The sequence below is a fragment of the Microcebus murinus genome, chromosome 1, assembly GCF_040939455.1.
Source record: "Microcebus murinus isolate Inina chromosome 1, M.murinus_Inina_mat1.0, whole genome shotgun sequence".
NCBI lineage: Eukaryota > Metazoa > Chordata > Mammalia > Primates > Cheirogaleidae > Microcebus > Microcebus murinus.
The window spans coordinates 11,672,094-11,696,999 of NC_134104.1; the positions used below are offsets into that span (position 1 = coordinate 11,672,094).

At 36.0% G+C, this 24,906-nt stretch overlaps 1 protein-coding gene across 10 annotated transcripts in view; it reads left to right on the forward strand.

Moving 5' to 3' along the window:
* Window positions 1-24,906, forward strand: part of SYNJ1 (synaptojanin 1) — an 86,234-nt gene that overhangs the window by 53,921 nt on the left and 7,407 nt on the right. For 6 of the 10 annotated variants that reach the window (XM_012780889.3, XM_012780890.2, XM_012780905.2 and 3 more), the window contains exons 16-31: window positions 3,255-3,395; window positions 3,683-3,875; window positions 4,148-4,306; window positions 4,527-4,683; window positions 5,255-5,372; window positions 5,474-5,689; window positions 8,640-8,718; window positions 12,017-12,179; window positions 15,634-15,843; window positions 16,982-17,125; window positions 17,714-17,752; window positions 19,744-19,791; window positions 21,024-21,059; window positions 21,195-21,265; window positions 23,068-23,176; window positions 23,428-23,645. In XM_012780889.3, the coding sequence (XP_012636343.2) occupies window positions 3,255-3,395; window positions 3,683-3,875; window positions 4,148-4,306; window positions 4,527-4,683; window positions 5,255-5,372; window positions 5,474-5,689; window positions 8,640-8,718; window positions 12,017-12,179; window positions 15,634-15,843; window positions 16,982-17,125; window positions 17,714-17,752; window positions 19,744-19,791; window positions 21,024-21,059; window positions 21,195-21,265; window positions 23,068-23,176; window positions 23,428-23,645 (2,101 nt within the window). The remainder of the gene's footprint in view (window positions 1-3,254; window positions 3,396-3,682; window positions 3,876-4,147; window positions 4,307-4,526; window positions 4,684-5,254; window positions 5,373-5,473; window positions 5,690-8,639; window positions 8,719-12,016; window positions 12,180-15,633; window positions 15,844-16,981; window positions 17,126-17,713; window positions 17,753-19,743; window positions 19,792-21,023; window positions 21,060-21,194; window positions 21,266-23,067; window positions 23,177-23,427; window positions 23,646-24,906) is intronic. The other 4 variants (XM_012780895.3, XM_012780899.3, XM_012780906.3 and 1 more) reach the window with 1 other exon arrangement.

Sequence of the window (24,906 nt, forward strand, 5' to 3'; positions counted from 1 at the left end):
TAATAATGTTTATTCCTTCATCAGGGACATACTTAAGTGGAATGGTATTTTTTTACTGCAAATACATGGCTGTGAGATTATAATGATGACTAGTAACTATAATAATAACTAGTGTCTGGTCAGTGAAAGCATCATGACTTTTATCCATTGTAGCTTTTGAACTATCAGTGCAAATGTCAGTTAACACAGTGAAAATGGCAAACAATGTCTTAGTAGTGTTAGTAAAAGAGATGTGACATCATGGGTTTTGAGGACCCCCCCAAGATGTCTCCAGACCACATTTAGAGAACTTCTTATTATAAATACAAATTATATGAGTGAAACTTAAAGCTTAAGTGTTTTATTTTAACAAAGTATGCTTGCTTTTAAATTTGAGCAGTTGCCCATCTTTTGTGACATTTTTAAAGATTTTTCAGAAGAATATTGTTGCTGAAATAGTACTGTATAATCATCAATCTTGCAAATTGATGACAATTATTTTATTAGCCAAAATGAATAAAATTAACAGTTGAAATCAGGGAAGTTGAAAAGAAATCTGATTTCACTCGTTTTGCGATTTGCCTTTCCTGAAAATATATATTCAGGTCTTAAAATAGAACGTATTCTTAGGTTTCCTAGTCCCCCAAAAATTGATCAGTTGTTTTTCTAAATAGAGTTTAATAAAAGTTTTCTTTAATAAAGTGGTGAATATTCATTTATTTATTTAGCCAGAATCTACTGAGCACCGCTCTAGGTGCTAAAGATAGCTCAGTGAATAAAGCAGAACAAGATCCCTGCCTTCATGGACTTTGTAATCTGGTGAGAAGAGAAAGACGATTAACAAGAATTACAATGAGTAAATTATAGGGGATATTAGAAAAGTGCAATGAAAAATAAATAAATAGAGGAAAAGGGGATCAAGTCTGTGGAGGTAGAGAGGTGTTAACGGTTTAAATGGAATGTTCAGGGTAGCATTCATTGAAAAGATGACTTAAAGAGTGACCTGAAGAAAATGACAAAGGTGTCATTTTCCCTTCAGAGTCCAAGTCACATTGATTGGGATTATGGCTAGGTAGTAAATCCATGTTTGGATGAGGTATGGCATAGTGTTAGATTAGATAGGTAGATGTGAGGCCATATTCTGGTTTCCCACTAATCATTTGTGTGATCTGGAACAATGACAAAAGCTTTGTTTTGCTCTCCATTGGAGGTTCTTAGGCAGAAACTTACTACTATAAAAATTTATAGATAAAGAGAAACAAACATTTATCCTGCCTTTTCTTATATGAACTATATTTTAGAGTAATTGAATAGCTGATAAAGGTTTTTTCTAGGATTCCAACTTATTACAGTTGCCTATGGAATGCTGACATTACGAAAATCAATGTTTTGCAACCCCTAATGAAATAGTGTATCTGAGAAATGATCATCAGTAGATGCAAAGTCCTTGCAAGAAGGGGTAATGGGGAACTTTCTAAGAAGTACTTTAGATCCACCATCTGAACAGCTAACCAGGTGTAACACTGCAGAGATGATGCGCTTCCTGCTGTGATAATAGCCATATGGCTATTTTTGCCTAAATAATAAAATTGAACGTGTTTCTTAAACTTCTGCATCAACCAGTTTGAAGGAAATATGAGTGATAGAGGCACAAGTTAAGGTATCATGAGGACACATCAGCCAAATCCAGACTGTTCAGCATTTTAAAGGCAAATAACCCAGTTTATTAAAAAAAAAGTCATTGAAAACTGGAGAAGGGGGTTCAGAAGGGTTGTAAGACCATTAAATATTAAGAAAGATTCAAGAGACATGACAAGCACATGTAATATATGGGCCTTGTTTGGACCTTATTTTAAAGAAATCAACCACAAGCAGACATTTTTTAGATAATTGGGGAAATATAAATATGAGCTGAGTATTAGATGATATAAAGGAATTGTTAATATTTAACTGTGATAATAGCATTGTGATTATGTATAAATAAAGATGTCCCATTGCATTAGAAGTGAATATGAAGTATTTATGGGTGAAATGGCATGTTTCTTAGGATTGGTCTAAAATACTCTAGGTTAACAAAAAAAAAAAAAGTGAAAAGGGACGGAAGAAAGAAGATTAGCAAAATATTGATAATTTTGGAGCTGGATAATGGGTATATGATGGTTTATTTAAGAGTTATCTCTTTTTTGTGGATGTTTAAAATTTCCCATAGTTTTTAAAAAATACATTAATCATACTTCAGAAAAGTGAGGAGAAAGGGGGGACATATATCCGGAAGCATATATAGTCAGTCCTTCATATCTATAAGTTTCACATCCATGGATTCAACCAACCACTGATCAAAAATATTTTAAAAAATTGTGTCTATATTGAACATGTACAGGCTTTTTTATTGTCATTGTCTAAATAACAGTATAATGGCTATTTACATAGCATTTATACTGTATTAGGTATTATAAGTAATCAAGAGATGATTTAAAGTATACAGAAGAATGTATGTGGGTTGTATGCAAATACTGTGCCATTTTATGTAAGGAACTTGAGCATCTTTGGATTTTGGTATTTGAGGGAGGTCCTGGAACCAATCCCCTATAGATACCAAGGGATGACTATACTTCTTTATGACCTTAATGAACTTAAGAAAAGAAAAAGTAAAGTGTATAATATAGCTTGAGATTGCTCACTTGGGGAGTACTCATTTAATAAACTGGCTCAGTATTTTCTTTCTTTTTTTTTTTTTTATTTTGGCATATTATGGGGGTACAGATTTTAAGGTTTCAATAAATGCCCATTTCCCCCCCTCCCTCCAAAAGTCTGAGTCTCCATCATGACCATCCCCCAGATGGTGCACATCTCACTCATTATGTATGTATATACCCGCCCCCTCCCCCCTCCCACCTGCCCAATACCCTATTACTGTAGTACCTATGTGTCCACTTAGGTGCTACTCAGTTAATACCAGTTTGCTGGAGAATATATCTGGTGCTTGTTTTTCCATTCTTGGGATACTTCACTTAGTAGTATGGGTTCCAGCTCTAACCAGGAAAATATAAGATGTCAGTATTTTCTTTATAAAGGAGCAGGAGATTAGATTTGGAAGTGTGGTGGTCTTTGGCTAAATTTTGGGTTTTCCTTTGTAAAAGAAACAAAAACAGAGTGTGTAAAGGTTTCAGTCTTATGAAATTTGGCTAGATAAAGGTATAATTGACAGTTGTCTTATAAAATAGGCTACGGTTAATATCTTTTTAAAAGATTCCCTTTTTAATATTTTCTGGTAGCACAACAAATCAGAAGCTCTGGGCTGTGGAACTTCAGAAGACAATCTCCAGAGACAACAAGTATGTGCTGCTGGCTTCTGAACAGTTGGTGGGCGTCTGTCTGTTTGTCTTTATCAGACCCCAGCATGCTCCTTTTATCAGGTCAGTAAACAGAGCACTCTCCTAAGGCTACTTCCTACCATTAAATAACAAGAAAAAGGCCTAGAATGTTTGTTGCTTCAGAGAAACATTTATCCATAAGTTCTTGTTTTTAAATGAGTTTTTGATTAAAGAAAGAGTCACTAATAGTTTCACTGTACTATTTCATAAGCTTGCTCTCAAAGTACCATATGATATATAATTATATGATTACATATATCTATTCCTAATTTCTGCACACAAAACTTTTAAAATTTCAAATCTGTGATTTAGAATTCTTTGTTTTAAAGGGATGTTGCCGTTGATACTGTGAAGACTGGAATGGGAGGTGCAACTGGAAATAAGGGAGCCGTTGCAATCCGAATGCTGTTCCATACAACCAGCCTTTGCTTTGTCTGTAGCCACTTTGCTGCAGGGCAGTCACAAGTCAAAGAAAGAAATGAAGATTTTGTAGAAATAGCACGAAAATTGAGTTTTCCTATGGTAAGCTCTTGCTGCTGGTTATTGAAGATAAAGCTTTGAAATGTATTTTAATATACCCCAAATTCTATATCAGTATTTTTGAAAATTTAATTCTTAGAAACATCAGCAGTATTTACCTAAGTAGGTAAATACATGTTATTATCATACTATTGGGCTAAAGAAACAGGGCATGGGAAGGAGGGTGTAAGTGTATCTGAGGCAAAGAAATTGTTGTAAAACATTTTTTAAAAATAGACTGTTTTGAATTTAAAATTCCATCCCATTGCTTTCAGGGAAGGATGCTGTTTTCCCATGACTATGTATTTTGGTGTGGTGATTTCAACTATCGAATCGATCTCCCTAATGAAGAAGTTAAAGAGCTCATAAGACAGCAGAATTGGGATTCTCTTATAGCAGGAGATCAACTTATCAATCAGAAAAATGCTGGACAGGTATATTCATATTTGAGAAGATACTTGCATTGAGAAGAAGGGGATTGGGGGTCATGAAATATGCTTTCTTTAATCATTTTTTTAATTACTTGGAATTTCTTTATACCTCAATATGTATCTGTAGATAAATAAATGTAGAATTACCTTCACGTTGACGGCCTGAATGATAACAGACTTTTTTGTGTTTTGGAATAACTTACTTTGTATATATTTATTTTAGATTTTTAGAGGATTTTTAGAGGGAAAAGTAACCTTTGCTCCGACATATAAATATGATTTATTTTCTGACGACTATGACACCAGTGAAAAGTGCCGTACCCCTGCATGGACAGACCGTGTCCTCTGGAGAAGAAGAAAATGGCCTTTTGATAGATCAGGTTGGGAAATGGACTTCTTTATTTAAATGAATTAATGCAAATTTTATGAGGAAGAAGGGAATGATACAAAATAAGAGGAAAGTGATTTTTTTAAACAATTATCTAGAATAGAATATATAAAATTTACATATAAAGACAGATTTTTAATATTCTCATCTGTTTATAATTTAATTTTTTAGTCTATTTTCATATAAAGGGAATCAAGGAAATATTTTTGTGAAATTTTCAATTGAATGTTAATTCAGGTTTTTAACTTAAATAACTAAAGTGCATATATTTTGAACTGCCACGTATCTGTTGCATTATTTAGGAAGCACTGTTTGGTCACAGGCCTTTAATCTTAGAAATAAAACCACATCTTCATTTTTACTAAGTAAAGAATAAAAATGATAATTTTACCAAAAACCTTTCTAATTTAAAGGTACCTAGACTTCCTGCCTATTAACAATTATATCTGGCATTCTAGCCTCAGACCACTGAAGCTCATGAAAGGAAGAAGGTACCTCTTTGCTCCACATGGCCTGTCATGCTCATATGACTTATCTTGTGTTTTATTTTCTTCTGACTGCAGCTGAAGATCTAGATCTTCTGAATGCTAGTTTTCAAGATGGAAGCAAAGTCCTTTATACATGGACTCCTGGTACCTTGCTGCACTATGGAAGAGCTGAGCTGAAGACTTCTGACCATAGGTTTAAACAGTCTCAGTATTTATAATGGTGCTTGAAATTTATTTGAAATACACCCACTTTTAAAACCTCTCTAATACATCTGTCTTCCTTTATGCCTTAAGGCCTGTCATTGCCCTGATTGATACAGATATATTTGAAGTTGAAGCTGAAGAAAGGCAAAACATTTATAAAGAAGTAATTGCAGTTCAGGGTCCACCAGATGGTACAGTATTGGTCTCAATCAAAAGTTCTTTACCAGAAAACAATTTTTTTGATGATGCCTTGATTGATGAGCTCCTGCAGCAGTTTGCAAATTTTGGTGAAGTTATACTCATAAGGTGAGTAAAATATTTATTATCTAAAAGAGGCTCATGATTCATAAATAATAGTTTCTGTATTAGAAATCACCTTATTTAGTGTTTGAATAGTATTTAGTTCCAAACTAAAGAAAACTCTTACTGTAAATATTATTCAAAAGGTTTGAAACTGAATTCTCTGCTTATAAAGTTTAAATGAAGAATGAAACTTTATATGAGCAATTGAAGACAAAAATATGTGCAAGCTTAGCTATGACCTCTCAAGATTCCTATATCATAGAACATATAACAAATCCCTATAACTAAATAAAGCTGTGATTGCTATGATTTTTTTTAAGGGGAGAACAGAGTAAAGTAGAGTGACTTTCCCCCCCTCAGTTTAAGAAATTTGATGTGATTCATCACATCACAGAGATGTGACGAATAGTCAGGAGACATTCATTCCAGTTTTGGTTTCTCTCATTGACTTAACCATCTGCCTTTTGCAGAACCAAACCCCTCTTACCTTATTTTAAAAATGTTCTCTCCAAGTGCACAGCAATGTTGAGAGATTGAATGGTGTGTGTGTGTGTGTGTGTGTGTGTGTGTGTGTGTGTGTGTGTGTGTTTGAATTCCATAGGGAAAGAGATGCTATTAAATTCCTTTCAGTGCTGGTCATTTGGTTATTTAGCTGTGTTTTATAGATATTTCCTGGGCAAATCTCTATATTAGGTGCTATGGAAGAGCAGAAGAGATGTCGAAGATATAACTGTAATCTGTTTGGGAAGATCAGCACCTGAGTAATGGCTTCCCCACATCCTAAACAGCATAGTTCACAGAATTAACATGATGTGGCTTCCGTAGAATGAAAATCATGTCTAAGACACTTCAAGTCCTTTCAGAGAGTAAATGAGCAAATGGAAAACAATTTATATTTAGACTTACCTCAAATCTTTTGACAAAGATATACCCCAAAGCTTTAAAACGAAACAAAACAATTTCCAAAATCTTAAGGCTGTAGGAAGTACATAGTGAGATCTCCAAGTTTACAGATGACAGTAAGCTTTGCCAAGTACAGAAATGCCAGACCATCCGAAGCATCATGTGGACTGTGTGAGTGGGCAGCAAAGTAGCAGATGAATGTCTTCATGAACAAATGCAAAATATTGCAGTGAGCTAGAAAGAATCCAAACTGTATAGGGATGAAAACTCTAATACTGTAAAGGGACCTGTTTTTATAACTCAGTCTCTAAGAACTTGATGTTAAATTGAAGCCAAAAACTTTCTCCCAAGTGGTTGTCATCATTAGGAAAAAATATTGATAAGAAAATAAGCCATTACCCTTACTATAAAACCATGAATTGTCTCCACACCTAGAATATTCTGGTTGTTATATCCCAAGACAACCAAGTTGGAAAAGAAGCAGACACTGAAAGTCAACAGGGGGGTACTACTGTTAAGTTGTGAGATGACACTGATTATTACCTTTTGGTCTAGACTAAGACAGCCATAAAGGAGTGACTAAAGCCTATAAACCTCTGTATATTTAAGTAAGAGTTTCCTTGGAAATGTCGATGGAATAAATTTAGATACATGTAGATATTTACATTGAAGGAAAAGTCTAGAACTGTTTACCCTAGTGAATGAGAGCAGGAAGGAAGTACGGCTTCCAAAAGGACCTGTATAAATCCATGGATGTAAGAACCAGGATCCCTTGTTAAAGTTAGAAACGTATAAGGGGCACATTGCTAATTGAGGATAAAGACCAAGAGATTAACCCTGCTCTGAGACCATAAATGCTTTGGCACCACTATCAAAGAACGAAGAATGTTTGGGGTTGGGGAGGTGGGACTGGCACAGCATAAGTGCAGCTTTACAGTGGTGATTATAACTTTTGGTGGAGGGATGTTCTACCTTGTTAACAATTTGGAAAAAGATACCTTTGTGGTAGTTAGATAAGAAAGATGTCCCTGTGTATTTCAAATAATGGCATCTTGCAATTTAATAACTTTACGCCAAAGAAATTGAATCAGTTACCTTGGTCGTGTTTGAGTGATTGTAGAAATCTGTTCCAGACCCTTGATTTCAATAGAGGTAAAGTACTTTTGTTTTTGACCTTTTCCTCTTAATATCTATAATTCATACTTTTGAGTCCTAGTTTGAGAGAGAGAATCTGTGTGTGTACATACATGTGTACATGTTTAACCCTTTCTCATCTTTAGAAAATATGCAAGGATTTCTGAACTTGTTTTATACAGTTAGGAGTAGTTGAACTTGCAAAATTGTTTCTATAAATAAGACTGATAATGTTATAATTGGTTCTTTTTTGCATTGATAACCTTATTACACATCAGTGACTATCCTCCTTAGAACTACTTCTAATGTCCTTTTTATTTTTATCTTTTTGAGGATTTTTTTTATTTCATAACTATAAATTTAGAATTATAACAAAACCATTGAAGTTCGTAGAGAATAAATGTCTTGTCAATGACTAAAGACAAGGATTACAACCTAAGTTTTGTTTTGTTTTGTTTCACTGACAACTCCCTGTCATCTTTCTTGATCACAAGTAATTTTCTAGAGGGAAGTCATTGAGACAATAAAAATATGTAAGTGCTAGACTATGAGGTCAGGAGACTTGGATCCTAGCCCTGTAACTTATTCTCCTTGTAGGATCACTTTGAACAAGTCATTTAACCTCTGGCTCTTTTTTTCATGTCAATGAAGGGTAGGATTGGATTGGATTATAGTAAGGATCACAAATGGTAGTTCTCAGGCCCATTTCTTCTGGCTATTCCTTTAGCATAGTGATTTCCTATGGGATTTGAATGCTTTTATGGGAAGAGTGCCCTCTCCAGATCACCACCAGACCTACTGCTCTCCTTCTTTGACTTTTTTTCTTCCAGGCCTCTGTAGGTCCTTGTTAATCAGTAATCATTGGGCTAGTTATATCTCAGACATTAACTGCAGTTTTTTATTATTTCTCTTAAAGATTTGTAGAAGATAAAATGTGGGTCACATTTTTGGAAGGAAGCTCTGCCTTGAATGTTCTGAGCCTAAATGGTAAAGAGGTAAGATAGCATTTGTTGACTCTAAACCCTTCTGAACTTAAATGTGTGAAGATTACACAGTATTTTTATAGACATGCAGCAAGATTATCTAAATGTATTTTTAGTTAAGGAGGGTAAAAGATCTCATGGTATGCTTGAGGAATTTTTTTTTTTTTTTGAGACAGAGTCTCACTTTGTTGCCCAGGCTAGAGTGAGTGCCATGGCATCAGCCTAGCTCACAGCAACCTCAAACTCCTGGGCTCAAGGGATCCTTCTGCCTCAGCCTCCCAAGTAGCTGGGACTACAGACATGTGCCACCATGCCCAGCTTACTTTTTCTATATATATTAGTTGGCCAATTAATTTCTTTCTATTTATAGTAGAGATGGGGTCTTGCTCTTGGACAGGCTGGTTTCGAACTCCTGAGCTCAAGCAATCCGCCAGTCTTGGCCTCCCAGAGTGCTAGGATTATAGGCGTGAGCCACCGCATCTGGCCTTGAGGAATTATTTTAATATGTTTTATTTAGACTAGGTCTCTGAATAGCTAGGGTTATTTTGGTCCTTCCCTACTAATATTAACCATTTTTTAAAATTTTAATTTAATTCAATTTTATTTTCTTTCTGGGGACAGTCTGGCTAGTATACAGTGGCATCATCATAGCTCACTGCAACTTCAAACTGCTGGGCTCAAGTGATCCTCCTGTGTCACCCTCCCGAGTAGCTGGAACTACAGGCACATGCCACCATGCCCATCTAATTTTTCTGTTTTTAGTAGAGACGGTCTCACTTTTGCTCAGGCTGGTTTTTACACTCCTGAGCTCAAATGATCCTTTGCCTTGACCTCCCAGGGTGCTAGGATTATAGGCGTTAGCCACCACACTAAGCCTGAGATAATTAACCATTGATGTAGACCATAAGAAAACATGTCTATTACCTAATTTGATTCTTATCATATTTTATGATGTAAAAAGTTTTAAATTTTTAATTGGGCGTAGATATTCTGGCTCATCTGTATAGTGGAAAGGATTTCTATCAGATGAAGAATGGAGGAACATGCTCATTATTCCCAGGAATTTTTTTATTGGTTTGGGTCATGGTATCCAGTTATCTTTTTCAAGGATAGTAAAAAAATAACAAATCCATCCCATTGAGGCATTTGAGAAATTTGTAATTAATGGAGATATTCCTAACCTATGCTTTGAAATGTCATTGATGGGGGAAATTTATATCGATAGCCTAGAATAGTTTTACTGCTCTGTAGTGCTGCATCTGTCATTTTTTCTGAATTCTTTCAGACAAATCCTAAATTTCTAAGTATATGGTCAGTACATAGGATGGACTACAATCTAGGCCAAATTTCTCCAACAATGGGCAACTCTGTAAAGATTTTCCTGAGCTTCCTCTTCTGTTGCATTACTTCAGCTTCGTTGGAGAAATACATTTCTATGCATATAGAAAAGAAATAGATTTTGAAATAGATTTTGTAGGGTTTTGTTTGTTTTCCTGAGTGTAATACTGATATGCTCATGCAAATCATATATCAAGAAATACAGAAAACTATACAAAATAATGACTACTTGTAATCCTGCTGCTATGAAATAATTTCTCTTAACCTTCATATAAGCATATATATGTTATTAATACAAATGGGATTTTATATATGTGTATATACACACACATTAACACAAATGGTACATACATATACACAGATACATGCACAAACACAAATGAGACCGTGTTATAAATGCTGTTTTCTTACTACCTCTCTACTTGAGTCTATGTCATGGACATCTTTCCATATAAACAAATATGTCATTTTTAATGGCTGCATAAATTTCATTATGTGGATAAATATATAAATTTATTTAAGCAAACTCATATTAGTAGACATCTAGATTGTTTCCAAATTTTGATTATTAAAACCAGCATTCCAAGGAATCCCTGTGTACCTTCTTGAGTATTTTCTTTTCTGTCATCTAAATTTCTTCCTTTTCATTTGGCCCTGATCTCTACCAAGTGGTTATTTCTAAGGAATTAATTTTAAATGGCCATGATGATGATCCAGGCTTAAGAATGCTTGTTAGTATTCTTTGGTAAATATAAAAGAACTTTGTTGACTTTAAAAAGTAATATATAACCTCTAAAGCATGTTGCTAAGTTCTGAAATTGAATTGATTAATGCTCAGATCTAATAAGCAGGTAAAGGATTATCAATTCTTAGGACTCTGACTTCAAAGCTCAGTGTGGATGCTCAGTGACTGTTAAACACAGCTGTGCCATTCAGGTCAGCAGCTTTCACTCTCTCCATCATTATACCTTCTAGGAATTCTAATGTCAGTAACACTTGGAGCCAAGGAAAATTGGTACCCATAAAGGTGCCAACTGTCAGCATAGCATATTGGTCATAGGTGCACAGTTTATTTGCAGTTACCAAATGTAACATCTTGTTCACGTCAATAAACTCTTCAAATAGAGGAAGTTGAAACTATGTGAGAGAGAGCTTACAATTTAAGAAGCAAGTTTGTTATGTGTATATGGGTTTTAAATGAGAAATTCTAGTACACAATTTATTTATCCTTAACTGTGGAGTCTTACAGTTATTGGCAAGTTTTTTTAAAGTATTTTTTAAAAACACATTGACAGGACATGGTATAACTCAATTGTAATGCGTTGGTTGTTTTAGAATATACTGTTATCTAAAAGCCACTCAAATTTATAGGAAAGACAGAGTGCCAGTTTCACAGGTAGCAGTCATTCTGTTTTTAGAATGATTAATTTTTGATAAAGATTTAAAATGGTCTTCAGTTCTCTCAGTATTCTGGCATTTGAAATGCTAAAACTGTATAGGTTAGCATATAGCAGCTGACAATACAGCAACTTCATATGCCAAATTAGGAAAGACCAAATGAACAGGAAATCTATTTTAAAGATTTTTCTACTGTCTCTTCTGTAAAAAGAAGAGATAGTAAAAACAATTACTTAACCTCTGGATCAAAATCAAAGGAAACAAAATTATATAGCTATAATTATGTAGTTATCAGTGAATCGATACATGTCCAGGAAAAGATACTCTGTAGCAAAAAAAAAACCAACCCTTGAATCTTGAAGCCTAGAAAAGAAGATGTTTATTTAGCACCACTGGCTTTTAAAGGGAGAACTGGAAACTTTTAAACTAGTTAAAAATTTAATATATGTGAAAGAATTCTGTTGAATTGAATTAACTGTCTCTATCATTGCATAGTATAACTAAGGCACCCCCTTTATTCCAAAATGGTTAAATTTTCATGTTAATGAATTTTATATCTTTTTTACTCAATTAGTTATTGAATCGGACTATAACTATTACTTTAAAAAGTCCAGACTGGATCAAAAATTTGGAAGAAGAAATGAGTTTAGAGAAAATTAGCATTGCATTGCCATCATCAACGAGCTCTACCCTGCTTGGTGAAGATGCGGAGGTCACAGCAGATTTTGATATGGAAGGTTTGTTTGTTGAACACAATTTACTTTTGTAGTTCTAGATAGATTTTCTTCCCACCTACACAGTCTTAGTATACAAGTTTATTTTTCTTCTTCTTTTTGGAACATACCTAGCAGTATTAATTAGAATTTATTTTGTATTGTATTATATTTATTTTGCTTATACTTAGGCTTTAAATGTATTTGCTATCCTTTCATTAAATAGTAAGGGTTTTACAGATACTAGTTTATATTTTGGTGTGATAATAGCCCAAATTGGTATTTTTGATGAACACTTTAGTTCCAATATTTAAAGTTGAGGTAAAAAAATAGGACTTCCAAGTGGGTATTCTGATAACAGAAATGTATTTAAAATAATTATTGCAAAAGAGGGTATGTTTCAACATAATTAAAAAAGACTCAAAGTGGCTAGGAACGCATACAGTTGAAACTGAAGCCATCCATATAAATGTAACCATTTAATTGGGACATAATGATTTCGGTAAACATGGTTAAAAATGCATTTTTAATACTATAATCTGCATTATCCTAGCATATTTTTCATTAAAATGCATACCTTCGGGCTGGGTGTGGTGGCTCACACCTGTAATCCTAGCACTCTGGGAGGCTGAGGCGGGAGGATTGCTTGAGCTCAGGAGTTCGAGACCAGCCTGAGCAAGAGCAAGATCCCCAACTCTAAAAATTAATTAATTAATTAAATAAAAATGCATACCTTAGTTTATAAAATGATAACATATTGTGATACCCTGTCCACCTAGATATCACATTTAAGAGTTAAACATCTTTCAAGATTATCTCCAGTTTTCACATTCTCTGTTCATTTGTTTACTTAGTCCACACATATTTATGTGCCAGGTATATGCTAGGTGTTGGAAATTCAACAGCTGTGATCCTTGCCCTCCTACAACTCACAGTTTATTGGGTGTTATACACAATTAAGCAGGCAATTATAATAAAGTGACATAAATGTGACAGTGACCAGTGCTGTGGTTGCTCATGGAACAGTTGCCTAACCTAGATTTGGGAAGTTGGGCAAAGTTTCCCAGAGGAATTGAAATTTAAGTTGAGGATCCAATGACTGGGAGATTGGATTAAGGAGGATAGAGAGGAGTGATCCCAGAAGAAAGTATGTCCACAGGCCTCAGGGGGAGAAAGAGGATCTAAATTGATGAGGCAAGCAAGTTTTTGAGGGAGTAAATGAAGGAAAAAATGCAGGGAGAAGAGTATGTGTACAGTGAAAGATGAATTTAATTTTGAACATGTTGAATTTGAGATGCCTGTGGAGTCAGTCCAGTCAGTGTCAGCTGTTGAGTATGTAGGTCTGGTGCTCAGGAAAGAGCTCTGGACTCACAGGGAAGCTCTGATGGCCAGTAAAGCCATGGACATTTTATTTCTTTGGCCAGTAGGGTCACGTAGAGACAGGAGAGAATGAATGAAATATGGAGAGACACAGAGTCTTGCGATAAAATTTGTAGAAACACAAAATTTAAAGCTAGACAGAAAGTGGCCATCCATAGAAAGAATATGAGAAGAAATAATTAGAAATGTTATAGAGCAATTTTGTGCTTAAAAATCAATGGAAGGAAGTGGAACAAGGAGAGTAGTTAGTGGTGTATTGTAGCACAGAGAAATGAGGAGAAATGAGGACAGAAACTTGTCCTCCTGATGAAGTAACAGGGAGGGAAGCTGTTAGTGACATTCATGAGAATAATTTCAGTGTTGTGATGAAGCCAGATGGTGGCAAATTGGTATGGATAGAAGGTGAAGAAATGGAGAGGGTGTCTATAGACAGCTCTTTAAGGAAGTTTGACTAAGATTGAGGGAAAAGAGAGAAAAGGGAAATTGCTCCAGGGAGATAGGGGATCCAGGGATAGTTGTTTTTAAATGGGAGAGGCTTGAGAGTGCTTAGCGCTGATGGGAAAATGCTGGTAAAGGGCTGACAATATTGGGTAAGGGCAGGGCCAAATTAGGGCAAGGTCACTGAGAAAACTGAGGTGGGTAGGACACATTCGTCATCCACAAATACCTAAGTGTGTGATGAGAGTTGGGCTTGGGGCAGGCTATTGAAGAGGGTGTTCCCTTCGTAAGACACCTCTTTTCTCTGTAAAGGTTAAGTGTTGAAGTTACCTTAAGGAGAGAGGCAATCTACAGTTTCAGGAAAGTTGAGAAGCATTGAGATAAAGCTCCAGAGGAGAAGGGGTGACAGGGAGAGCCAACCTGGAAATATCATGGAGTTGCCAGGCATCTTTGGGAGCCCAGAAGAGACAGAGAAGCACATATTCTGTGTGACTGCTGTCATCTGGACTGTGTGTCCAGATGAATTTCTTTAGCAGCAGGACTCAGCAGCCCAAGTGCAGCCATAGAAATAGTAGTGGAATCAGGCAGGTGTGGGGATTGGTCAAGCTGGTGGGATGGAAGAAGAGTGGGCTAGGGGAATGTCGAAATGAAGAACTGTGGAATCTGAAGCTAGACACAGAAGACAGCAGAATTGAATGAGGGTGAGAATTAGAGGGTTCAGCCTTGGGTCCTGATGAGGTCACAGAAAGAAAGAAAGACTGCGGGAGAGAACTGAAAGGCTGAGAGGCAGTGGTCAGGATGTAGGATTGAGTTTATTTCAGAAGTGGTGTAGTTCAGAGGGGTGTGTGTGTTAGGAGTGCAGGTAAGTGTCAGTAAGAATGAGACCAAGGTATTTAGGTTGTTGGACGGGCTGTCCACGCGGACTTTGATGTCACGCAGAAAGACGATAGTGCTCTACTTAACCATCCTGCTGTCTGCTTAGTTCTCAATGAACAAAGAGACAGAAGAATGGAGGTTGGAGATTACTGTAGCAAGTGGGGGTGGAGACTGTAACATAAATTCCTGATGGCATAGCCTCAAAGCAGTTTAGGACTTTTTGTTCAGGGTTGGAAGATTATTGTCCTGGAATTGGAGTTAGGTTGCAAGGTGTATCCCGACCCGCTTTCCAATCCTGAGGGAAGTGGAAATAAGGAGAACCTTGGGAGAACCAATGTTCAGTTAAAGCAAAAGAGAGTCTTTGTATAGTAGGGGTTGTGCATGGGAGGGGACTTCTGGGGAAGGCTTATGGCTGCCTGAGAGCTTATTGACTCTAACACTGGACCTGGGTTGGCAGGGGAACAGGGCATTTCCACAGAGTGCAGTGGACAGGTTTGGAGGGACAGAAAACTTGAGCCAACTGTACAATAGCTTCTCAGAGGAATATTAAAAGCCCACCGAGCCACCCCAGCTCCACATGGTTAGTGTCTTGGCATCCTGTTGCTCTGAAATAATGGATATCTTTATATTATTTATGCCTAACATGCTTAATCCACATGTATTTGTAATGCCATAACATTGACATGTTTATTTTGTATACTTTAACTTTTTAAGACCTAAGGTGAAAAAGAATCTCTGAGCAAATTAAAATGGTGGTATCTTTGATAACGTTGCTTTTCCTTAGGTGATGTTGATGACTATAGTGCAGAAGTGGAGGAACTTCTTCCTCAGCATCTCCAGCCATCTTCAAGTTCTGGCCTTGGCACTTCTCCGAGCTCTTCACCCCGAACCAGTCCCTGCCAGTCACCTACAATGTCAGAGGTTCCTGTACCTTCCCTTCCTGTCAGACCAAGCCGAGCACCATCAAGAACTCCTGGGCCTCCAAGTGCACAGAGTGTGTATTTTTTTTTTAAGTTTTGTAAGACTACTTCTAGCCCAGTGGTCCTCAACATTTCTGGCACTTGGGACTAGTTTCATGGAAGACAGTTTTCCCATGGGGTGGGCAGTGGGGGTGGGTGGGTGGAGTTCAGGCAGTGATTCATAGCCCAGTTTCTAATAGGCCACAGACCAGTACCGGTCTGCAGCCCAGGGATTGGGAACTGCAGCTCTAGCCAATGTGTTTGATTTTGGAGAGCCATTGTTGTTTAATTGTTGTACCCATGTGCTAAAGTGTACCCTGTTTTAATATGCATATAAAAGAAGAAAATTCATAGATGATAAGCTCTCAATGGAAACTCATCATCCTGTTAGTAGATGAAAATTGCTCTTAATCCTTTTTCTATGTGATTAGGTTTGTCCAAGTCTGATCATTAATAATTTTCTATTATGGTAGAAACTCATAACTTGGCTGGGCTCACACCTGTAATCCTAGCACTCTGGGAGGCCAAGGTGGGAGGATTGCTTGAGCTCAGGAGTTTGAGACTAGCTTGAGCAAGAGCAAGACCCTATCTCTACTAAAAATAGAAAAATCAGCTGGGTGCAGTGTCACTTACCTGTAGTCCAGCTACTCAGGAGGCTGAAGCAGGAGGAGGAGGATTGCTTGAGCCCAGGAATTTGAGGTTACAGTGAGCTATGATGATGCCACTGTACTGTAGACTGAGCAACAGAATGAGACTCTGTCTCAAAAAAAAAAAAAAAAGAAAAAAAAGAACCCCATAACTATTTGGGCTTTTCTTTTTCTTCTCTCTGCTGGCCAGCAAACTACAAATGACTTAAACAATACTTTGTGCCTTCTTGACAGGGCCACTTAGTAAATCAGCTTTCAGCACCTGGGGCTTAGGTGAGAAGTCAGCATGGTGGTAGCATTTTTGCTGCCATAGTACCAGAGGGTAGTTTAATGGTAGACTGTTTTTGTCATTCATACTGAAAATATGTGCCCTTTCTTTACACTATTGTATAAATTTTAAAAAGTAGTAAAATAGAACACATGTATATATGTGTGTGTGTGTGTGTGTGTGTGTGTGTGTATGAAGTACCATTCCTTTCTGCCAGCAGCCACTTGGAATCTGATCTTACCTAATGTGCTGTTCTAGGTTCTCCTGTTGACACTCAGCCAGCAGCTCCGCTGCAGCAGAAAGATGCTGCCCAGCCCCTGGAGCCCAAGCGACCACCACCTCCCCGTCCAGTTGCTCCCCCCACGCGTCCTGCTCCCCCGCAGAGGCCTCCTCCACCTTCAGGTGACAGACTATTTTATTTTCATTTCTGCTTAGACTTAAAATTCTCTTCTACTTTACTCTAAAATGTTTTGCATGTTTTCCAGTCTCTAAGCTTCTAGATTTTATTGTTTTTCTCTCATTGTTGCTACTTCTCAGGTTTTTTCTAAAGACCATGGTAGGCTTAAAAGACCAGGTAGACTGTTTGTCCAGTAGATTTCTCTAACTTGTTTTCATAGTTGCCTTCTCAGCCAGTGTACAGAGATGTTTGTTTTGTTTTTGCTAGTTTCATGTAGCTAGGTGTATAAACTGTTCTTAGGTAAAACTAGGGCTAACTTTTTTTTCTAAAATCCTCATTTCAGGATTTATAAGCATAAAATCATTAAAATTTACTCATTGCTGTAAAATTTATAATGTAGAGTTTTATATTTTTAAATATAGAGTTGTTGCTTTATTATATGTATTGAATAATAGCTTTTTAATAGTACCTAGATACTAATATGTAATTCCTACGTAATGAATACTATAGTGTTAATAAAACCTTGACTGGAATTTCAATTCTTCATTTACTGTCATTTCCTTTCTGCTGCATATTTTCTTGTGAACTATAAGGGGCTAGGAGTCCTGCACCTGCTAGAAAAGAATTTGGAGGTAACCGTTTACATTTGTTATCGTGTATGAATCTTGGTTCGTTAATGTTTTGGAGTTTGATCTCTACAACTGAAAGATATCTTAGGTTTGTTTGATAAAAGTCAAAATGAATGATATATATATATATATACTCCAATTAAAAATAGCTTTAAACTTCTGTTATATTCTTGTTAAGTAAAATATTTGAGGTTAGTTTTATTTGTGAATAGAACTAATGAGGGCTTCCATTTCCCAGGAAAATATAGTTGAACCACTCATCAGATCTGATAGAATTTTTTTGATAAAAATAGTTAATTTGGTTACAAAAATTTAATCCTCAAAAGTCATACTAATTTCAAAAGGGATTCAGGTGACTTCAGAACATTTCCCAAGATTAGTGATGCTGTAGTACCTTCTTTTTCTAGTGAAAAAGCTTGTGGATTAGCAGTTTCCTAGGAATGCAATTTAGCATTATAGTAATTATCTGAAATATGTCTTTCATTTTGCATTTATTATAACTTGTCATAAAACTCATGCTTCATCTGTTTATGTAAGAACTATATGATTTTCAATAAGGAAACTTTTTTTCACAACAGATCACTTTTTGTTTGAAGTGTAGCTTGTTTGGCTTACATGAAAAGTCTTGGAGTTATACATCTGACAAATTTGTTTGATCTCATTCTCAGGAAAGGATAAGGTGGATTTTCACAGTTCCTCAGAAGAGCTTTTGCAAATCCTGTTTAATATAACTAAGGCCCACTGTACATGTGTAGTTGGTCTATTCTAACTGACATTGTTGACCAATTTAGGTCTTATTAAAGACTGACTTTGCCTGTGTGTGGATTTTAATGACTTTGTACAATAACGATAATTATTTCAGTATTATAGCTTATGCAAAATACTGCTAGGTGATAAGTTTTTCATCGACTTACAGAAAACGTTAATGTTTCCTGTTGCAAACTCCTGCTTTTATTTTTGTGATAGTTTCTATTTATCTTCTGCTTTAATTAGGAAAACAATCTGTAAAAAATAAATTTTAAAATGAATTTGTAAAAATTCGGTCTTATTAGTGACCCAGTGACTTAATTAGAAATCTGTTTTAATTAAAAAAAATTATTTCTCTTCATAATTCTTTTGTAGGTATTTTATCCCTTAACCAATAATTCCTTTACGGCAGTAATCTGGGGAAGGTCATTATAGTACTTTTAGAGGTTTTTTTTTTAAGTAACGCATCAAAAACTTAATTTCTAGGATACCAGTGTACTCTTATAAAAATTTAAAATCAAGGCCGGGCGCGGTGGCTCACGCCTGTAATCCTAGCTCTCTGGGAGGCCGAGGCGGGCGGATTGCTCAAGGTCAGGAGTTCAAAACCAGCCTGAGCAAGAGCGAGACCCCGTCTCTACTATAAATAGAAAGAAATTAATTGGCCAACTAATATATACAAAAAATTAGCCGGGCATGGTGGCGAATGCCTGTAGTCCCAGCTACTTGGGAGGCTGAGGCAGGAGGATTGCTTGAGCCAGGAGTTTGAGGTTGCTGTGAGCTAGGCTGACGCCACGGCACTCACTCTAGCCTGGGCAACAAAGCGAGACTCTGTCTCAAAAAAAAAAAAAAAAAAAAAAAAAATTTAAAATCAAATTGAAACTTTATGAGTTTTTCCTTCTGACAAATATTGGAGTTTTTATTTGCTCTAGATATAAGAAATGAGATGATTATAAAGCAAAGGCTTTTATTAAATATATTTAAAAGTTCCCTACTGCTAGTAGTTTATTTCCCATAAAAAGGAAACTGTCATCCTGTTTTTACTCTTCTGTTTGAGGAAAGGAGGAACTCAAGTTTGGGCTAGGCATCTAAAGTCACTTTGTTTTCTATTGATATCTTTGAAGAAATTTAAAGCAATAAAAGAGCCTTTGCAAAAGTAAGTTCAATGCAGAAATTATCATGTGTGCCTGCCTTTCATTCTGTGCTGTGGGCCCTGCACAATATATAGCTTCTGTTCTTTCTCTAAAAAGGTGTTGGAGCCCCTCCCAGTCCTGGGGTGGCTAGGAGAGAGATGGAAGGTAATAAGACTTTTGCATTTTAGAAATGATTCCCTCATTTTATTTCTTAATGTCAGCCCTCCCCCCCGTGTTTAAAAGCATACTATGTCTCTTTTTAGTCCAACTGTAAACTCCTCCTCTGCCTCTTTAATGTATACCTTGTATTTTTTCTCTTTTCATTCTTTGTTGTGTATAGTTTCTAATGGATATCCATTTAATTTCTCTGAGAGTCTTATGTTGTTTGTACTGTTTCGTATGTATTTTATACATGCCTAGCTTGTGAAATAACCATTTAAGAAGAATGCCTTCAAAATTCTTTTCAGAAGTAAGTCAGATATTTAGAAATGTACTAATCTGAAGTTTACAAAATTAGTAATTATAATTAAACTCTATTAATTCAAATCCAAGAATACAGAATTTTATGGATGATTTCAACTAACATAGCTGTTTTTATGTAAATGGGTACTGAGCTAGATTTGCTTAAAGGAACATTAAGACTACAGGCCATTTGTTAAGGTTATAGTGATTAAAGGGCCAATGTATTTCATGTAACAATTATATTTGAATTTCTTTCCAAAAAGGAGAGTAGATCTAAAATGATGCCTTTATAGTCCTTCCTACTCCTTTTGGCCCCAAGAGTGATTTATTTCATTTTGTCCTTCAGCTGTCTCTCTAATGAGTTTGAATGGTATTCTAACAGTCTTCCATAAGGCAGGTCTTTGGTAATAAGATATGCCTGTCTTCTGTCTTAATAATAGGAGTTTGTTATTGGAATCCAAAGGATCTCCTCATTTATCCGCAATGATATCCACAGTGTGAAGTCCTAAAACGGTGCTGTTAGGAGCCTCTTATGTAACTTGATAAATCCTGTTGCTAAGTAGCCATTTGTCTGCCAGGCTCTGAGGAGCAGCAGTTCTGCATCTTGTGACCATTCATATGGCTGACTGTATGATTTCAAGGCTCTTGAGAGAGAGAGCTCTGTGTGGAATGTCACCTTAAAAGTAGCCCCATAAGTGAGGTATCAGACACTTGTCTCTTATAAAGGGCTAAGGATTCTAATTTTTCTCTCTTTTGGAGTATTTCATTCAGTACTGATAACACCCTTCATCATGATCCAAAGCAAAGCACTTTGTTTTGTTACCATCTCATGCCCCCATTTCTGCTGGTAATGAAGCAGAACAGCCAACCGATATAATACGATATTGCTTTATTGTTTACTTATGACTAATTTTTTTTTCCTTCCTGCTTCAAAGCACCCAAAAGCCCTGGAACAACACGGAAAGATATAGGTAAAAAGACCTAAATGTAGCTACTTTACTCTTAAAACTGGACCATGAAACACTTGGAACATAAGTACATGGTTTCTTGATTCTTTTCACTTTTTATCTTTAACTTAAAAATATGATGTGCTGTCTTTGTTGTAGGACGCAATCAGCCTTCACCTCAAGCAGGACTTGTAGGCCCAGGACCTGCTGGATACGCTGCAGCCAGACCGGTAAGTAAAACTTAGCCTGGGAGCCAAGGGGTATCAGTTCTAGATCCCCCCAGTTTGCTACTAGTTACTTTTGTTACCTTAGATCATGTGACCCTTTAAGACCTCTGTTTCCTCAACTCTAAAATGAGAGAATTGCACTTAATGGTCTCTAACGTACCTTTCAATTCTAACATTATTTTAATATACTCTTTGAAAGTAACTAAACAGATTTCCTTATTTGAATAAAAGTGATTTGCTTAAAATAATTATGGTCATGAAATAAATATTTTAGAGTATGTCATATGAGGAAGTGATGTATTTGGGCAGCTTTTTATCATACTATTTGAGTAATTAATGAGGATATAAAGTCATCCCTCAATAAGAAGGATTTCAATGAGATTTCAGAAAAAATATTATGATAGAGTCAGTATACTAAAACTGGTTCTAACAGTATTAAATACTGGTTCTAACAGTATTAAAAATAGGTGAGCAGGTGGTAGTGCAGGGTTTTTCCCTACCTTATGTATCTGTGGTTGTCTGTATGTTTATCATATGTTCTCTTATACACATACATTTTTCATTATTTTTCCAAATGAAAATTTTCTCTGGGCCAAAACAGATAACCAAAAAAAAAGAGAGAGAAAGAGGAAATGGAAATCAGTAATCAGTGACTTAGGCTAGTCCAGTAGAGCCTGAAGTGCTGACAGACGCATATCTGAAGAATGAGGAACTGGGAGCTATTACTCTACCTAAGGCTGTGACAATTTAAGAAACTATTTTTGATAAAGATAGAAATTGTTTGTCTTTTCCGTTGTAGCTGTCTGCTTAACAATCTGAATGTACTTTTCTATATGTAATATTACTTTCCAAATTAAAATGGCTGTAGAATATACCTAAAGATATCTATTACCCATTGTCCTTTTTTCAAAAAGGCAAAATTGCCATTTGCTGACTCCACTATCACACTTCCCACAAGAACTTTATTCTGTTTAGCACTGTAAGGGTAGGAAAGGAAGTCGGGATTTTTGTGAGGTTAAAAATGTAGATTAACTTTTGCTTAAAATAAGTATTGGGGCTTAGAGCCTTCAGCAAACATATGAAAATAGAAAAAATATTTTTTGCCAATGTGCTTTTCAATGTATTTAATTTGGAATACTGAGTTAGGTGTTCAAAACTTTTACTTCTATGTTTAAAAAAAAATCTAGCTGGGTACAGTGGCACATGCTGGTAGTCCCAGCTACTTGAGAGTCTAAGGTGAAGGTATTGCTTGAGCCCAGGAGTTCTAGTCCAGCCCTGATAACATAGTGACACCCCCATCTCTAATTAATTAATTAATCTATCTATCTCAGGGTGTAGATTTTCTGAAGTTGCTCAGGTATGTATGTATCTCTCCATCTCCTCGTGTGCTTTAAAATTGTCCCAGTGTCTTCCGTGAAGACAACATGGCACATGGTTAAGAACCCTAGCCCTGCAGTTAGTCAGACATGACTTTGGATTTTGGCTCCATTTTCTAACTGGGTATCTTTCTTCATCTTAATCTGAAGTAGCGATGATAAAATAATACCTACCTCTAAGGGATATTTTGAAGATGAAATGAAAATGCCCACACAGTACTTAATTGACATACTGCCTGGCACACAGTGAACAGTCAAAAAAGGTTTTAAAATTTATCACTATATGGCTATAAATAGAGAGCAATTAAAATGACAAGATGGGGAATAATACTAGAGAAAAGTAAATGAGATGCAAAAACAAATATTCTCACAGAATCTTATCTATTGAAAATAAGGAAATGTCTCCAGTGTCATGTTTCCTGTCTCTAGATAATTCCGCCCCGTGCTGGAGTTATCAGTGCCCCCCAGAGCCATGCACGAGCAGCTGCTGGCAGACTGACTCCTGAAAGCCAAAGCAAGCCCTCAGAAGCAGCCAAAGGTAGGCTGTATTAGAAATACCACTCCAGTTTTGTTCTATATTTTACCTTCATTTTTTCTTTTCCCTTTTGTCGTCTTCCAGTTTCCACGACATATTCAAATAGGGCCATCCATCCTTCTTTATTCCACAAGAAATTAGTCTACTTGTTGGGGGGAAAAAAGCAACTAGAATGTTTTCCAAACATTTCACTAAAGAAGGAAAAACATGGATTTCTAGAATACATCTAACATCTGACATCATTGTTTCTTTAGGCTCAGCTTTCCTTCCTGAGCCACTGAAGCCTCAGGCTGCTCCTTCTCCGCAGTCTTCTCTGCCCCCACCTGCTCAAAGGTTGCAGGAGCCTCTTGTCCCTGTGGCAGCACCTATGCCTCAGTCTGGCCTGCAGCCAAATTTGGAAACCCCACCACAACCACCGCCTCGGAGCAGGTCATCTCATAGCTTGCCTTCAGAAGCTCCATCACAGCCGCAAGTAAGTCTCACTATTATGCAAAATATTATCTTTGATGCGTATGGTGTAGTCTTTGAACATACTTATTTTAATTATTAGCTATTATAAGAAATCAATGTGAGCTTTAATTTTCTTTTTTTCTTCTGATATTAGTAGCATCTTGAGATATGACTTCAACAAATGAATCTCATTTGACATCTCAAACTAGTCACATAACAAATGCATGCTATTAGTAACTATTTGAGGGTTTTGTGTGGTTTTTTAAAACCTGTTGCTTAGATTAGAAATTTTCAGAGAATGATCCTGGACCAGGGTTCTATAGGTCATTTTCAAGTCCCAGGCCATTTTCTCATGTTAATGTTAAAAGTTTGTGACATATATATATATATATATATAGATATATATAGATATAGATATCTTTAGATAGTTAATAAATTAGGATGAACAAGATTTAATTTATTTTTTATATCATTCACAATAATTAGTTTTGGCTTTCACTTCCTAGAAAGAGGCAGATCAGATCAGTCCCTGGACCATTGGCATTGTGGTTATTTTCCAATAAACAGAGAATATCCTGTAGTTCTTTTTGATGCAGGCAGTAGGTCTTTTCTGCATTGGAGCTAGCACTGAGGTTCCATATGTATTTCGAACAGTTGTAGTTGTTATTGGATAGGTTTAGATGATTTGGGCTTATAGCAGTAGGCTTATTCACCATAGTAAAAACCATCAAAATAATAAGTCACCTCATTAGTGTCTCACAGAAAACAGTGCCATTGCATTGGTGTACTGAAATCATACTTTCATGGAGGCTCTGTTACCTCAAATTGGAAAGATTTTTGGTGTATATATACGAAGTTATTTTAATAGAAGAATGATCATGTACATTAATTGTTTTATTTTTATTTGGAGCTGTTTTACTTTTATTATGTACATTTCAGGAAAATTGTTAAAATGAAAGTGAAATTTAGTAAGTACATTTTTTGTTGTCTAACCATATATGAAGTCTTAACTTGAAAATGCCATCAAGGCCAAAGAAATGTGTAAAGTTTTTAAAGTCTGATTTTAAACTTTAGAAAGGTCTAAAATACAGAAATACTACATATTGGCAATGTCCCTTAAGCTTACTTATTAAGTAATAATTTGCATTTATTTTTACAGATATATGGGTATGTCTGCATAGCTGGCAGCAGTTAACAGTTTCTTTATGTTTCTACATGGTGAAAACAAATATTAAAGTAAATATGACTCTTAATACAATCTGAATATTGTTAGCAATCAGCAC